At 37.4% G+C, this 15,784-nt stretch overlaps 1 protein-coding gene across 2 annotated transcripts in view; it reads right to left on the bottom strand.

Moving 5' to 3' along the window:
• ADCY1 (adenylate cyclase 1) overlaps window positions 1-15,784 on the bottom strand; it is a 362,236-nt gene that overhangs the window by 172,587 nt on the left and 173,865 nt on the right. For both annotated transcript variants that reach the window (XM_072598102.1, XM_072598103.1), the window contains exon 4: window positions 9,727-9,838. In XM_072598102.1, the coding sequence (XP_072454203.1) occupies window positions 9,727-9,838 (112 nt within the window). The remainder of the gene's footprint in view (window positions 1-9,726; window positions 9,839-15,784) is intronic.

Raw genomic sequence — 15,784 nt, 5'->3', positions numbered from 1 at the left:
AGAGGCTTTTAGAAGCATAGGTCATAAGAGAAAGGCAAGACATCCAAAAGTATGAGAGAGCTATTAGAAGGGAGAAATGTGAACTGGGTTAAGACTCCAAATGACATGAGTTAGTGGCATAGTGTTAGTCACAGGGAGATGGGCTTTGCTCACTGACCCAACAGTCACATGTCTCTTTTATGTGAGTGCCAGTCTCACTCACTGGAGAGTTTTAAAAGTCAAGGTTATTGAGTCCATGTAATGCCCATATTTACTTCTAGTTCTGTCCTTAGCAGAGAATCTGGAACATAGTCATGCATTCATCTTCAATCTGAAGTAAATCTTTGGAAAACTGAAATTTTAGTTTCCAATAGCCCGAACACCCTCAAAAATGGATTCATCATCCTCACCCTTGCCCAAATGTAAATACAATCTGCCATTAAAAGCCTGCTCTGATGCCCTAAGACAGGAATTCCTAGCCTGGAGAATGAACTTTTTAAAAATATATTTTGATAACTGTATTTGAATATAATTGGTTTCCTTCATAAGGGTTTTGTTTTATTTTATTTTATGCACTGAAACACATTGTTCAAGAAGGTTTCCTTGAAACATCTCTATTCTTCAAAAAAAAAAAAACCAAGCCTCTTTAAATAAAAAATAGGTATTTCTCATCAAGGGATCTTGAACTGTTTGATGAAACCCTTTGACTGCTTCTCCTACTCAGTCCTTTTATTGTAATATGCTTTAGCCTAATCATACCCACTTTGCAGCTCTCCAAATTTTAAAAGATACAATGAGTTTCACAAAATGTCTCTTTTAAGTTAAAAAAATGATATTTGAAAGTTCAACAATTCAATGATTTTTGACAAAGACACATAAATGACAGTGATGTTAAATTACTGTAGCATTAAGGAAAAATCCCTTTGTAGTTAGTTACCCCTCCCCCCAGCACTTCTGAGTGATGGTAGATCTCATTTATGAGGTTCTCCAACACACAAAGGGAATGAGGAATACCCATTATTCTGTCTATGATGTGCAGTTGGATGGGGAGCTCTTGGAGCTAATTGATTAGTACATGTATTGTAGACACTGAAAATATACCCACAAATAAACAGAAGAAGAAGAGTTGTCTAGATTTCCTTTGGGAAAGTACATAAATTCTTTTATTGATCTAATGATACTCCCTGAATAAAAGTCCATCTTTTTAATACCATATCCTTCTAGTGATGTTACTAGACTCTAATTCATGGAATGCCACATTCTTCAAAGAAATTGAATCAAGTATCATCCAAAGGGCAAAAAAGAGGTACATTTTGGGTGTGAGCAGGCTGAAATAATAAAAATTAGGGGTTATGTAGGAGAAGCACAAAGGATTTCATCAGAGAAATGTATGTTTAGAGGATAAGATAAGCCTGATACACAAGAAGAGTGGAAAATGATGACAGGACAGCTCATGTTCCATTGGCAAAGGATCCAAGGGTCCTTAATCTAGGGTCTGAGAAATACACACACACACACACACACACACACACATGTGTGTGTGTATATTATATATGTATATACATACATATGTATACACAAATACACTATATATTAACATATATCCAGATATGTAGATAGATAACAGTTTCAATATAGTTGTATTCCTTTCTAACAGTATGTGTTTAACTTTACTGCATTTAAAAAAATTAATCTGAGAAGGGGCCCATGGGCTTCCTCAGACTGCCAAAGAAGTCCATGATACAAAAAAAGAGTGATACCAAAAAAAGTTCAGAATTCTTGAAATATAAGATGCACATATTGGGCATCTTTCTTGTGGTTTTCCAGAAGGAAATAGACTAGAATCATACCAACATCTGGTACTGCTTGAATTGTTTGTTGTTTTTTTGCATGTGGAATGCAATCTTTTGAATAGAAAAGTACCATATAAAGATGGTAAAATTTGAAAAATAGTGTTGGATTTAGAGTCAGAGGACCTGGGTTCAAATTCAGATTCTGTCACTTTGTACTTATGTGTCCTGGGAAAACTGATTGGTTTCTCTGGGCTTCAGCTTCCTCATTTATAAAATGAAGAAATTCAACAAGATGGCCTTTTAGGTCCCTTTTGTCTTTTAGCTTCCTTCAAGACTCAGTTCAGATCCTACCTTCTAAAGAAAGCCTTTCCCCATTCTCTTCCTTCCTTCCTTCCTTCCTTCCTTCCTTCCTTCCTTCCTTCCTTCCTTCCTTCCTTCCTTCCTTCCTTCCTTCTTTCTTTCTTTTTACACAGAATAGGACCTTGGGTAGATAAAATTATTTTCATGTTGTCTTCTTCATTACAATGTGAGCTCTTTAAGGACAGGGATTGTGTTTTTGCCTTCTTTTTATCCTCAAAGACTTAACATAGTGCCTGACAAACAGTAGGCTCTTAGTAAATGAGTATTGACTAATTGATTGATCTTTAAATGCTTTAATTGGTATTAATTTGCATTCATTACAACAAATGGCAATGATTGTTTTCCTCAGTGGTTAGTTGTTGGTGTATGCTAAACTACCTTGGTATTATATAGTAATAAATCTTACTCTCCTACTTGTTCCTCTCACATTCTCCAAAGATACTGAATCTGCTCTTCACCCTCACCCCAGCTGCCACACTGCTCAATTATTTCCCACATAATCCTTGGTAGCTACACCCTACATAGGCTTACTTCATCATTTCCTTCATTAATACCTTAGAATCCCTCTTCTATGTGACTAAACTTGGACTTATATTAACTAGAGCAGTTCTGGAACCATGGATCAATCCACATTCAGCAGTGTAAGGAGAGCATAGCTAGCTAGTATGCTCCATCACAAAAGGACAGTTTTGACAGAGACATGAAATGGAAATCTTCAATTTGCCAATGTCTATTCTTTCCTTTCTGTGGTATGTCATTTCTGACTATGTGCTAGCTCCCTCAGCTTTAGAGTCCTACAAAGAAAAATAAAGTAAAACTCTCTCCCATCTCACATACTGTATTTAGATTTAGTGTCTGTTGACACTCTGATTTATTCCTTTGAATCACAATGCTAACCCCATCCTCTTTTCCTACTAGAGTTCTTTCCAAATGTATACTTGCCTAAATGACTATTTTACGGAGAGTTCACACAGAGCAAGTGCTCCCATGGTGGTCAGAAGAAGAGATACAAGGACATGCTCAAGGTCTCTCTCAAGAACTTTGGAATTGACTGTGAGTCATGGGAGACACTGGCACCAGACTGCCCAGCATGCCATGCCCTCATCAGAGAAGGTATTGTGTTTTATAAGCAAAGAAGAATTGAAGTTGCTCAAAAGAAACACAAGATATGCAAATTTAGAGAATCCATCTCAAATGTTCACATGGACTATTTGTGTGGTTGAGCATTTCAAGCTCAGTCTGATGCTCCATTTTGGTCCTCTTTGAGAAGTAAGGACAACAACCAATCTTTCCCTCAGGGACACTAATTGTCCTTAATTACTATCACATATTTACTCCGTTCAGAGAATCATAGGATTGAATTATAAGGAACCTCAGGGATCATCTAGTCCAACTATCCTATTTTATCAATGAAGAAACTGAGGCCCATTGATGTCAACTGGCCAACATTTGACTCTAAATCCAACACTATTTTTCTAATTTTGCCATCTTGATATGGGACTTTTCTATTCAAAAGATTGCATTCCACACACACACACACACACATACACACACACAAAATAACAAACAATTCAAGTAGTACCAGATGTTGGTATGATTCTAGTCTATTTATTTCCTTCTGGAAAACCACAAGAAAGGAGTGTGCCCAATATATGCATCTTATGTGTGGAAGGGATTTGAAGCCTTGACTCTAAACCCAGTGCCTGTTTTACTATACCACACTTCACATACATACACACACACACACACACACACACACACACACACACACACACACACACACACACTACAAGAGGATGAAGAGTGTACAGAGTTATTCCTATAAGACCTTCTTAACTTTTGCTACTAGGTTGTAGAAAGTTGCTGGTAGAAGAGGAGGTACAAAACAGCAATTCACAATCCAGTATTTTAACTTGTCTACTGATGCTTTCAGAAACAGACTTTTTTTTTTCATCTTCCCTTCAACGCAGCTTTTCTCCAGTCTTAAAGGAAAATAAGAATAATTGCAGTAGTAGTAAGGATGATGATGATGATGATGATGATGGTGACAGCATTTATATATGACATTTTGACATTTACAAATACCTTTATAAGGGTGATCTCATTGGATATATCCTTCATCTTTTCTAAAGCTAAGCACTCAATGTGTGCTCTCAATCCCATCCCACTGTAACCTCATTTCCTCTAGCATCTGCTTCCTCATCACGTACTCTCTACCATCTACAATTGATTTATTTTTGGGGGCTCTTCCACTTTGTCTCCACAAAAACAAACTTTTCCTTGGCCTTGCAGCACCCTCTAGTGACCATCCCAATTCTTCTTTCTTTTCATCTTGAACTTTTAGGAAAAGTGATCCATGAGAATCCACAACTCTTCTCTACTTATGTTCTTTCTCTGAGACCTCACCAATCTCAAGAGTAGATGACTCTCAAATCTATATAGAATCATAGGATTTAAATCTGGAAAGGATAGTCCAACCCGTTCACTTTGAAGCAAAGTAGCTCCCTTAAAGTCAACAGTTATTGACAGGTCCTCTACTACATAATAATTTGACTGATTGATCTTTAAATGCTTTAATAGGTATTAACTTGTATTCATTACAACAAATGGCTATGATTGCTTCCCTTCATGGTTAGTTGTCAGTGTATTCTAAACTACCTCTGTATTATATAGCTCTCTCCACCAAAATGCACCATATTTCTCACCCTGACCTCATATTCCCTTCCTATTTCCAGCTGCCCACTATAAGGACCCCCAGTAGCCTTTCTACTTGACTAAATGAAGATGCCTCCAGGGAGGCTCAAATCCCCAGAGACATCCTACATAAAACTCTGTAAAGTCCCCTTTCATGTAGCCCAGGAGACTGAATATCAATTAGTGGTCACTTCCCCAGGTATTCTTCCCCACCATGAATCAGCACTGGTCCCTGGTCTAGGACCCCTGCTTCTCCTCTTTCCTCACCATGCCTGTTCCTACTTTATTATTTATTATAACATCAAACCTCCATGGATTTTACTAGTTTCAGTGAGCTCAATTCTGCCTATAGCCCCCATCCTCTGACTACCCATTCTTATGGTATTTCCCCTCAATAAAGAAGTCTTGCTTTGCTTTCTCTCTACTGACTCTGCCTTATAATGTGCTCTGGGTTTCCTTATTCTGTACTTTGAAAACTAGAGCTTCATAAGCAAGACACCACTGATCATTTCATCTTTCAGACTTCAAAGCTGCCTCAAAGTCTACAGGTTTCAAATGCAACTCATCCCAATCCTCCCTAAACCAAGACCATACCCTATTTTCATCCTCTGTTAATGATTCAATCTTTGTCCTTATCACCCTGGCCTAAACATTGAAGTTTTTATTTCTATCTTTTTCCAAGACCTGTCAGTACTCTTCCTTTGTAATATCCAGATTTCATCTGCATGCCAATTACTTTCAATTTCAGGCTTCCATCATGCAAATTCTTACAAAAGGCTTCTAACTAGCCTCATGGCTCACCACAGTCCATCTTGTTTATTACTCCCAGGTTAATTTTCTTCAACTCTCATTTTCATCATTAATTTACATCAATTACTTTAATTTACAGTTTTCTTTCCTTGAACTTTAGCACTTGGTATTATTGTTTTTACTCATATCTTATTCATGACTTTAGTTATTGAAATATGTGTTTTCACATACACACGCACACACACACACACAACCCTGCTGTGTCACATTGTTTCTGAGGGTTCGGGCCAGATCTTATTTCTCTTTGCATACCAGTACATGGTAGTACCCCATACAAAGTAGGTGCTTAATAAATATTCAGTGAATTCAGGTGCAACATTTCCCTGCCTTAAGTAACTTTAATAACCACCCAGATAGTTAAAGTACGAAACACTTGATCTGGCATTCAAGATCACCAATGATCTTGACCCAATTTATGCTTTCAGGCTTAGCTTTCACTAGTCAAAAATGTCAACCTCCCTTTGTAGTAGCAAGCACCCTGACACATACAGGATGACCTGCTGGTACAGGTTTTTAGATCTGCTTTTCTAAAAGGAAAGCAACTTTTGAGGGTTCAACAATTCTCTTTAATCACATGTACCAACAGAGAAAATACAAGCAGAGAAATAAAGACCAACTGACAGGGCCTCTGATTGTCTGACCATAAGCAATACATACATCATAGATCAACAGACAGATCCAACAGTCTGACCATTACATATATACATAGTTACCAGAGAGAGAAGCACCAACATCTGGGTTTTCAAAGCCAGAGAGGCTCCTTACTGGCTACCCAGAGTATCATCTGGCACATGACTCTTTTTCCAAAGAGTAAGCCCCAAGGCAAAACCTCACCTCAGAGTATGTATGTATATGTGTGTGTATATGTGTAAAAATAGATATGAGCATGTGTATGTATAAGTATATATATGTATATGTGTGTATGCATACACACACACACACATATACACACTTTTCAGAGCCAGAGGGCATGATTCTCGTGACTCAGTGCATCATTAACAATTAACAAAAGGTGGGGGTCTTCCTACAAAACAAGCCTCCCCTAATCAAACTTCCTTTAATGGGCTCAACCGGAGGCCTATTAATTTGCAGGGAAGATCTTTAACTCTCATTACCCCCTTTCAATGCTATCCTCTGAGCAGATTCATTCCTGCCTCCCTAACTTTACTCTTACTGTTATTTTTCATGCTAGTGATAGAACATCAGTATCCCATCCATCCAAATATTACCTATTCTTCAAGATTAACTTCAACATCATTCATGAAGCTTTCTTCTCCATTACCTTGAAGTGGTTTATCCCTTCTTTGAACTCCCATCATATTTCCTGATCCTTCTACCACTCCATTGAGAAGCCATGGCAATATACAATCAATTGCTTTAGCTGGTTAAGCCTTCTCTTCCTCACAAAGCTAGAGACAGTGATTGTATTTTCTACTTTTTTGTATTTCCTACTTTTTCTTTGCTTTCCCCGACAGTGTCTACACCATAGGCATGCAAACATATTTTGAACTGTTTTTTTCTTGAATTGCCTTAGGGAAGTTACTACTTAAAGGAACTGTGCATTGAATTCTTTGGTTTAAAAAAAAAGAATTTTTTTTTTGTAGTGAGAACAGTTACACCCTAACTTGCTCATTTTAGAAATACCTCTGCTATACAACTGTCATAAACCACATACTTTCTCCTCATAAAGTTTTTTTAATCTATCATACATTGCACCTCATTTATCCAGATAGTATTACCGAGCAAAAAGCTATTTCATATAAGTGAATTTTCCACAAAATGCAGTTTACTTCTATGATTTATCATTTAAAAAAACTTAGCAATTATTGAGGGAGATAGTTTTAAAATTCCTAAAACATTATCATCACCTTTTAGTAACCCTTACCCACTAACAATACTATATTTAACTACCTTTCCTTTTTTTCTTAGACTCCTCAAATAGAATGGAAACAGGGATGTACTGTAGCTAGACTGAACCAGTTTAGGAGACCTGCTTATTAAATTTTCAGTTGGAGAATTTAAAACTTAGAAATTGGTCAATGCATATACCAAAGTTTGAATTATTGTTTTATTAATCATCTATATGTAAAAAAGTGATAGATAAAATGTTAAGCAACACTGATTATACTTAAAGTGAGCTGTAGGTACTTTTTCCCTAAGTTTGTATTCTAATACAATTGGTTTTATTAAGCACATACTCATCTTCTTAATAGATGATCAACTTTTTAGAAGTATAGGATCATTATTATGAATGACAATAAAGATACCATTAATACAGTAGGACTCTCTGGTGCCTTTTACCCCTCTACTAAATGACTTCACATTTGATTTTTCAAGTTTTGTGTAAGGGCAGGATCAATGATTGGCCCCAGCCCATTTAAAAGAAATCCCTTAGATGTGAACTCTCCTTGATTGGTCTGGACAGAGACCACTCAATCAAAAACATGCCAGTTAAATTCAACAGGAAGTCTGTTCTGATTGAGAGGTACTTGGTCAAGCCCTGAGGCACTTACAGAAAATTAGGACTTAATTCAGAACTAAAGAGAGATTCTGAGGATCTGGATATGGAGAGGAAATCTTATGGACAAAAAGGGCTGATCTAAAAAGAATCTGCAAAAGAAGAAAGATAAAATAAGATTGAGTTATAGCAGAGAAAGAAGAGATCAAAGAGGGTCAACACCCCACTTAGCTCTCAGATCGAAAGATTCGGGCTGATGCCACCTAATGTATTTATCTTCTCAAGGACCAAAGAAAGTTCCAAGAAAAGGTCTCTTCTCCCCGCAACTTCCTCTTTCAATGCCTTTGTATTAATAGATGTATTAAGATATTTGTTTCTTTTCCCAAGTGTTCCAGTTGAGCTGAGTTTTGCTTCACCACAAAGAAGCCAGGAGTTAGCTAGAAGTAAATATAAATACAAAACAAGGCATAGAACCGATCTTCTGTTTAAGAGTTAGAAATTTTCTAAACATGGGACTCAGAGCAATTGTAATTGTAAGTTCTCATTTAATATAAACACTGTAAAATAGAATAGAAGACAATATGTTGTCCCTAGGCTTAAAACAATCTAAATATTACAAGAGGGTGTTAAACTTGAATGCCTTTTATCTTTTTTCTAGCTTTTCCTGTTTACTTATGGCTGGCCACAATTGGTTGCTACTTTTTTTTTTTTTTTTCTGTTTTAGGTGTGACTACCTTTGGTTTCCTTCCCTCTTCCCCTTTCTAATTGGTTGCTTCTGATAGGATTCTGGACAGAAAACAGATAACCAAGGTTGTTAGAGCTGTGTCAAAAATGGGAAAAAAAGAGGTTCTGAATGAGGAATTGAGGGGTTCTCTTTGCCTTCAGTGGTTTAAGTTTCAAGTTTGTCATAGCCATGAAGTTATCAGATCTTCTTTTTCCTGCTTTTTAGACACTATTTCAAATAGTTAAAGAGTAAGCCATCTCTAGAAAAGATGGCACTGGAGATCCCTTTGCCACTGGCCTGTTATCACTGTTAACAAAAATGGTGTCTTTGTGATAATTAGACATATGTCAATGAGTCATTTACCTAAACATAGCATAAATGTGGAGGAGGGTAGTAACTATGCTGCCTTTTGGGCTCTAGGATGTTAGTGTTTCTGTATTAATTCCAGCTTCTCTCAAATAAACAACCACAGAACAATCCTCCCTACCACAAGTCTGATTGCTTTCAGATAGCTTTACCATCTGATCAGTTGTAGGCAGCACAAAATATTTTCATTTTTTTCTATTGTACTCTTTTACACACACATCAAGAATAGGATACACTCAAAATTCTTGACTTTAAATATTTTTTTAATCAAAGATGCACTGGCTTTCAACATCATATGTGTATATATACATTTTTTCAGACATACTCTGTATTTTTCTAATCTAGTAAATGCAGTGCTCAGCAGAAGGAAAAGAATTAATGCAATTTTTAAGCTCTGAAAATTCATGATGTATGGGTCTTACAGTCCAACAGTGCTTAGCAATCAGTCTGTTTCCTATTTCAAACATTTGTAATTCACCTGGGACATTATCATTCAGAAAGCAATTCAAACTGAATTGGAAGGGGAGAAAGGATATGCTTACAGTGGCCAATTCATCAAACTTGCCAAAGAGTTCATTCAGAAGCTTCACCAGTTCTTGAGCAGTGCACTGGGATGCCAAACTAGTGAAGCCCACGATATCTGCAAACAAAATGCTGCAAAGAGAAAAAAGGAAACATTAGTGCCATGTGTAGTGTGTTTTCTCCATATTCATAATACTCCCAAATGAGGCACAGTTCAGAAATGCACATAAAGTGACTGGAGAACCTTGAACAACTCAACATTCTGAGCTCTGATTCAATATGTTTGGGACAGCCTTCTTGGAAAAACTTAAGGTCTATTGCAAGTTCTGATAGCCTTATCCAGTGGAATACTGGGAAAAGTGTTAGATTTGAGTAAGAGGTGTTGCATTTGAATCTTAGTGTTGCTAGTTACTGGTGATCATGATCAGGTAATTGAACTACTCTGAATCTCACTTTCCTCATCTAAACAATGAGGGGGGGAGGATGGAGTAGATCAGGGGTTCTTCACATTTTTTGCTAAGATGTTAATGTGTTTGTATGGAATGCACTTATTTGGCAGTCTGGTGAAACCTATGGATCACCCCTCAGAATGTTTTTAATGCACAAAATACATAGGATAATAAAGGAAACTGATTGTAATGAAGTACAACTGTCTATTTAAAAAAATGTTCATGGACCCCAGGTTAAGAACCTTTACATTAAATGATATATAAGGTCAATCAATCAATAAACTTTAATTGAGTACCTACTATGTGTCAGACAATATGCTAAGTGTTTCACAATCATTATCTCATTTGATATCTACCACACTCCTGGGAGGTAGGCACTATCGCTATGCCCATTTTATAATCCATGCTGCCTCTTCATATTGAAAGCCATTACAACTTTGGTCAGGTCAGCTGGAAGATTACATACTGTATTTCACCATATGAGATTCACTACTGCATAATCATTGCACCCTGTTTTTTTTTCCCATCTAAAAACTGGTTTATTACCTTTCATCAAGTAATTGTTGCCTAGTATGAATCTGTTCATCATGCTGCTTAAAAATCACAACAATGTATTAACCAGTGGAATATGAATACACATTTATCTCTTACATTTCTAGCCATCAGCCTGGAATTCTGAGCACACGTGCATTGTCGGTATATTTCTGAAAGTTCACTTGCACGGTTTGTTTAAAGTGCTGTAGTAATAATGATATTGTCACTCAACCTTATGAAGAGTTGTAGGTGTAAGGGGAGTGGGCAGGCAGGCAAAACTGCCATCTGTTAAATCAAGTGATATGGTAAGGCTTGCATCTTCCCAATTTTAACATATATTCATGAGTATTCTGTGCATCCTAATATTTCACCACATACCATTTAGCAATAAATGATTCTTAAGTAATACCAGCACAATTAAAAAGAAAAAGATTCACATAATGGTCACACCCCACTTTTTTGTAAAAACTTTGTCATAAAATCTGTGATGAATATGTGGTGAGATATGGTATTTGTTTTTGTTAAGTTATTTCAGTTGTGTCTGACTATTTGTGACCCCATTTGGGGTTTTCTTGGTAAAGATACTAGAGTGGTTTGCCATTTACTTCTCCAGCTCATTGCACAGATGAGAAAACTAGTGACTTACCCAAGGTCACACAACCAGGAAGTGTCTGAGGCTGGATTAGAACTCAGATTTTTATGACTCTATCCATTGCATATGATCATATACTCACTTTCTATTCCTACAAAATGTTTTTGGAAACTCTGTGGCACTATCACAAGACAATATTGAACATACTTGGCTGATTCCTTGCTCATCCCCTGACAAACCAACTGTATGTCAAACTTCAGCCACTGTTGAAGTAGAACATTCACTACTATTTGTTTACTTTGTCTTTGTATCTCCAATCACTTGGTGAAGTACTTTACAAATAATAGGAGTTTAATAAGTGCTCATGCAGTTGAACAGTTGAGAAACAGTGGGACCAAAAACTGGGCACCAGCCATGTACATTCCTGTAGAAGACTGATCTTTGGATGAGGATACTTGGAAAAGAACAAATATAAACCACCCACTATCTGAGGAGTCCAGGTAAGATAGGATTCTGATCCAACACTTGATGGAGTGGTCTGGTAACTAAAAAGGTGCTTAATAAATGCATATTGACTTAATCCATTGACATGTTTTAAACTGCTCAGAACCAGATTCTGTGCTATGGGAGACAACCCAGCTTTGACTGCCCAGACCATATTTCCACATAGTCCTATGAACTTCCCCTAATGAGTAAATGTGAAGATTAAGTTCCCTTAATTGTCAATGTTTTCTCCGAGTTGTTTTTTTTTTTTTCAATTGTGAGCAGATGACCATGTTATGTAGACAATAAATGATGGGGAATAAGTCTGAGTGTTATAATTAAGTAGAATGTACACAAGTTAATTTGGCATATTTAATGATAAAGAAAATTGTCTGCCATATGATAATTATGCATAAATAATAAGCAATTTATGTAAATGACTAATTATTTTCACAGGCACACCACATTTGTGTAGTGTTTTCCTCTCTCTTTAGTTCTATTTCTATTATTAGCACAAAGCCAATGATTTTCCCTGATGCCATCTTATTTGGCTTCATTTTCCTCTCTCTTCTGTCTCTCTCAGAAGGATCCCAGGACCACATACTTAGAACAGGAAGGGACCTTGGAGTCTATCTAGTCTGATTCCCTCATATTATGTGAAAAGCCCAGGAAAATTAAGTCAATTACTTAATGTCATGCTGGTAAGAAGGCTTCGAACACAGGTTCCCTTTTTCCAAATCCAATGCTCTTTTTTCATAGATATATACATCCTTGTGTGCACACACACTCTAAATGAAAAAAAGGCTTGATCTGGACTCATTAACTATGTCCTTTGAGTCATTTTTCAGTGATGTCCACCTCTTCATGACCCCATTTGGGGTTTTCTTGGCAAAGATACTGGAGTGGTTTGCCATTTCCTTCTCCAACTCATTTTACAGATGAGGAAGCTGAGGCACACAGGGTTAAGCGACTTGCCCAGCATCACACAGCTAATAAGTCTCTGAAGCCAGATTTGAACCCAAAAAGATGAGTCTTTCCAACTTCAGGGCCCAAATTCTATCTACTAGGCTACCTAGTTGCCCGTTAACAATTTCCATGTAGTCGGAATCAGGGTCTCCTTAATCTCTGATGCTTCATTCCAGGAAAGATAATGACATACATTAGAACTTGAAATACATACGTACATTAGAACTAGAAATGGATACTGCTTTTACTAAACTTTTAAGGTTTTATTACAACTCCAAAAGGAGTTTGCCAATTTCACCAAAATTTCCTTCTATCCAATAAGTTTCTGTGAATTGGTTTATTTCATTTTTGTACATTTGAGTCACACTACAAATATTCAGGCAGCTAGGTAGCACAGTAGATAAAGCACTGGACCTGGAGTCAGGAAGACTCATCTTCCTGAGTTCAAATCTGGCTTCAGACACAGCTGAGGGACCCATGGGCAAATCACCTAACCCTGTTTGCCTCACTTTCCTCATCTGTAAAAATGAGTTGGAGAAGGAAATGACCAACCACTCCAGCATCTCTGCCAAGAAAACCTCAAATGGGGTCATGAAAGCTGGACATGACCTGAAACAACTGAACAAAACATACAACAACTACATGATCTTTCAGATGACTTGACCAAGGTTTTAATGACTTTGCCATACAAAAAGGCAGCATGGAATAGTGATTAGAGTGTTGGACTTGAACTCAGTACAACTGAGTTCAAATCTAGTCTCTCACAGTTATTTCATATGTGGCCTCTTAACCCCTCTGTGTATATATACATACATACATATATATACATATGCACACACACATGTGTGTATATTACCCATCTCATAGGGTTTGCGTGAGGCTAAATCAAAGTGTTATTTGAATGTTGGTTGTTATTAGAAATTCTTTAGACTTATTACTGTTTCATACTTCCTAGTATTATAGTTTAGAAGGGAAGGTTCCAGGAATGGGTGTAGGTCAGAAGAGGCTTCCTACAGATAACATTTGAGCTGGCTCTTAAGGAACACCAGGGATTCCAAGAGGTAGAGATAGACATTTAGGGTATAGGGGACAGCCATGGCAATGTCATATAAAAGGGAGATGAAGAGTCATATACGAAGAGAAGTAAATGAGCCATCCCACTACTGCAGCAGTTCAGTGATTGGCATGCCATAGTCACATCAAATGGTTCCTCCCCAGAACCATGTGAGTCTTCCACTTGAAAAATGTCTTAGCCTTAGTTCAGTGTAGTGGGAAGGGGCCTATTCACACTAGCAGCTCAAAGTCTGGCAGATAGCTCTTTCTTCAGGGTTAGTTGTGACAACCTCTCTTCAGACCTTGGGTATCCCCATGCCTTTTCCTGGAATGAAGCATTAGAGATTAAGGAGAAACTGATTCAGGGAATTTGGATATAGTTATGGGAACTCTTGATGGTCATAAGCCTAAACTAAGCCTTTTTTATCTTATGAAGTAGGTGTGTGAGTGCGCATGTGTGTGTGTGTGTATGTGTGTGTGTGTGTGTGTGTGTGTGTGTAATTGTTACTCAATCATTTCAGTACTGTTTAACTTTCATCACCCATTTGGGGTTTTCTTAGCAAAGATACTAGAATAGTTTGCGATTTCCTTCTCCAGCTCATTTTACAGAGGATGAAACTGAGGCAAACAGGGTCAAGTGAGTTGCCCAGAGTCACATGGTTAGTAAGTGTCTGAGGTCAAATTTGAACTCAAGCCCTCCTGACTCCAGGCCCAACCCTCTATCCACTGAGCCACCTAGCTGCCAAGAAGGAGGGAGAGAGAGGGAGAGGAAGAAAGAAAGGTGTGTGTGTGTGTGTGTGTGTGTGTGTGTGTGTGTGTGTGTGTGTGTGAGAGAGAGAGAGAGAGAGAGAGAGAGAGAGAGAGAGAGAGAGAGAGACAGACAGACAGACAGACAGACAGACAGACAGACAGAGAGAAAGAGAGAGAGAGACAGAGAGAGAGAGAAGAGAGAGAGAAGAGAGAGAGAGAGAGAGAGAGAGGAAGAGAGAGAGAGAGGAAAAGAGCCCACTGGATTTGGAATCAGAGGATGAGTTCAACCTCTTTTGGAGGGAGAGTTGAATTCTATGAAGGATCTTCTTGTCCTTTGAAAAATGTCTAGTTATCAGGTCCTAAATGTTCTTCCCTTCTTTTACCTCTGTAGGGAATCTGGAACGCATCCCTGGTTCAGATAATCTATATAACACAGATAGTGCATTGTCTAGACCTCTGTATGCTCTGGAAAGAAACTCCTCCACTAAATTGTATGCTATTTTTTAAAGAGCTTTCTCCAACATATATAGCCTTTTATGTATTAGGCAAACCCAATCCCAAGGATCCCTTGTGGGGAGTGAATTTCATCATTTTTCACCAGCAATATAACTGCTAGACAGACATGGTGCTAATTTTGGCTTAACTTGTGATTACCAGTGAGTGCAATAATGCTAAAGTGCTAAAGCCCACAACAATGAAAAATCAATAAGCAAGTCTGTACAGCACGAGTTTAAATTATTATCATAAAATAAGAGGGACAATGAAAAAACAGTTCAAAATGGGAGTCTTAGCAGGAATTATTATTATTATTGTTATTATTTCTGCAAAATAATCAAGGTAGTTCAGTCACAGGAACTGCCTAGACTACCACAAAAACCTATATTGAAAAAAAAATCCCAAACTAAGTCAAAATTTTGAGCTGAACAGAACCTTAGAGGCTTTCTAGTACAAACCTCCTCCTTTTCCAGATAAGGAACTGAGGCTCAGAGAGTTTAAGTGACTTGCCCAAGGTCACAAAACTAGTAAATGTCAGACGTGAGATCTGAATCCAGGTGTTATGACCCCAAGCAACATTATGTTGAATCCAAGCTGATCATTAAATTTTCTTCGCCAATATGTCGGTCTCAGAAATTGACAAACTCTACAAATCAGGGCTTAATTTATTGTTTTTATGGATTGTCTACACTTGAGAAAATTGTGGGGAAAATGTTAACAAAGTAAATTAACTTAAAATGGGTCCTGTGTATAGCT

The sequence above is a fragment of the Notamacropus eugenii genome, chromosome 3, assembly GCF_028372415.1.
Source record: "Notamacropus eugenii isolate mMacEug1 chromosome 3, mMacEug1.pri_v2, whole genome shotgun sequence".
Lineage (NCBI taxonomy): Eukaryota > Metazoa > Chordata > Mammalia > Diprotodontia > Macropodidae > Notamacropus > Notamacropus eugenii.
The sequence above is the reverse complement of the archived record's forward strand: the minus strand, read 5'-3'. Positions and strand labels throughout refer to the sequence as shown.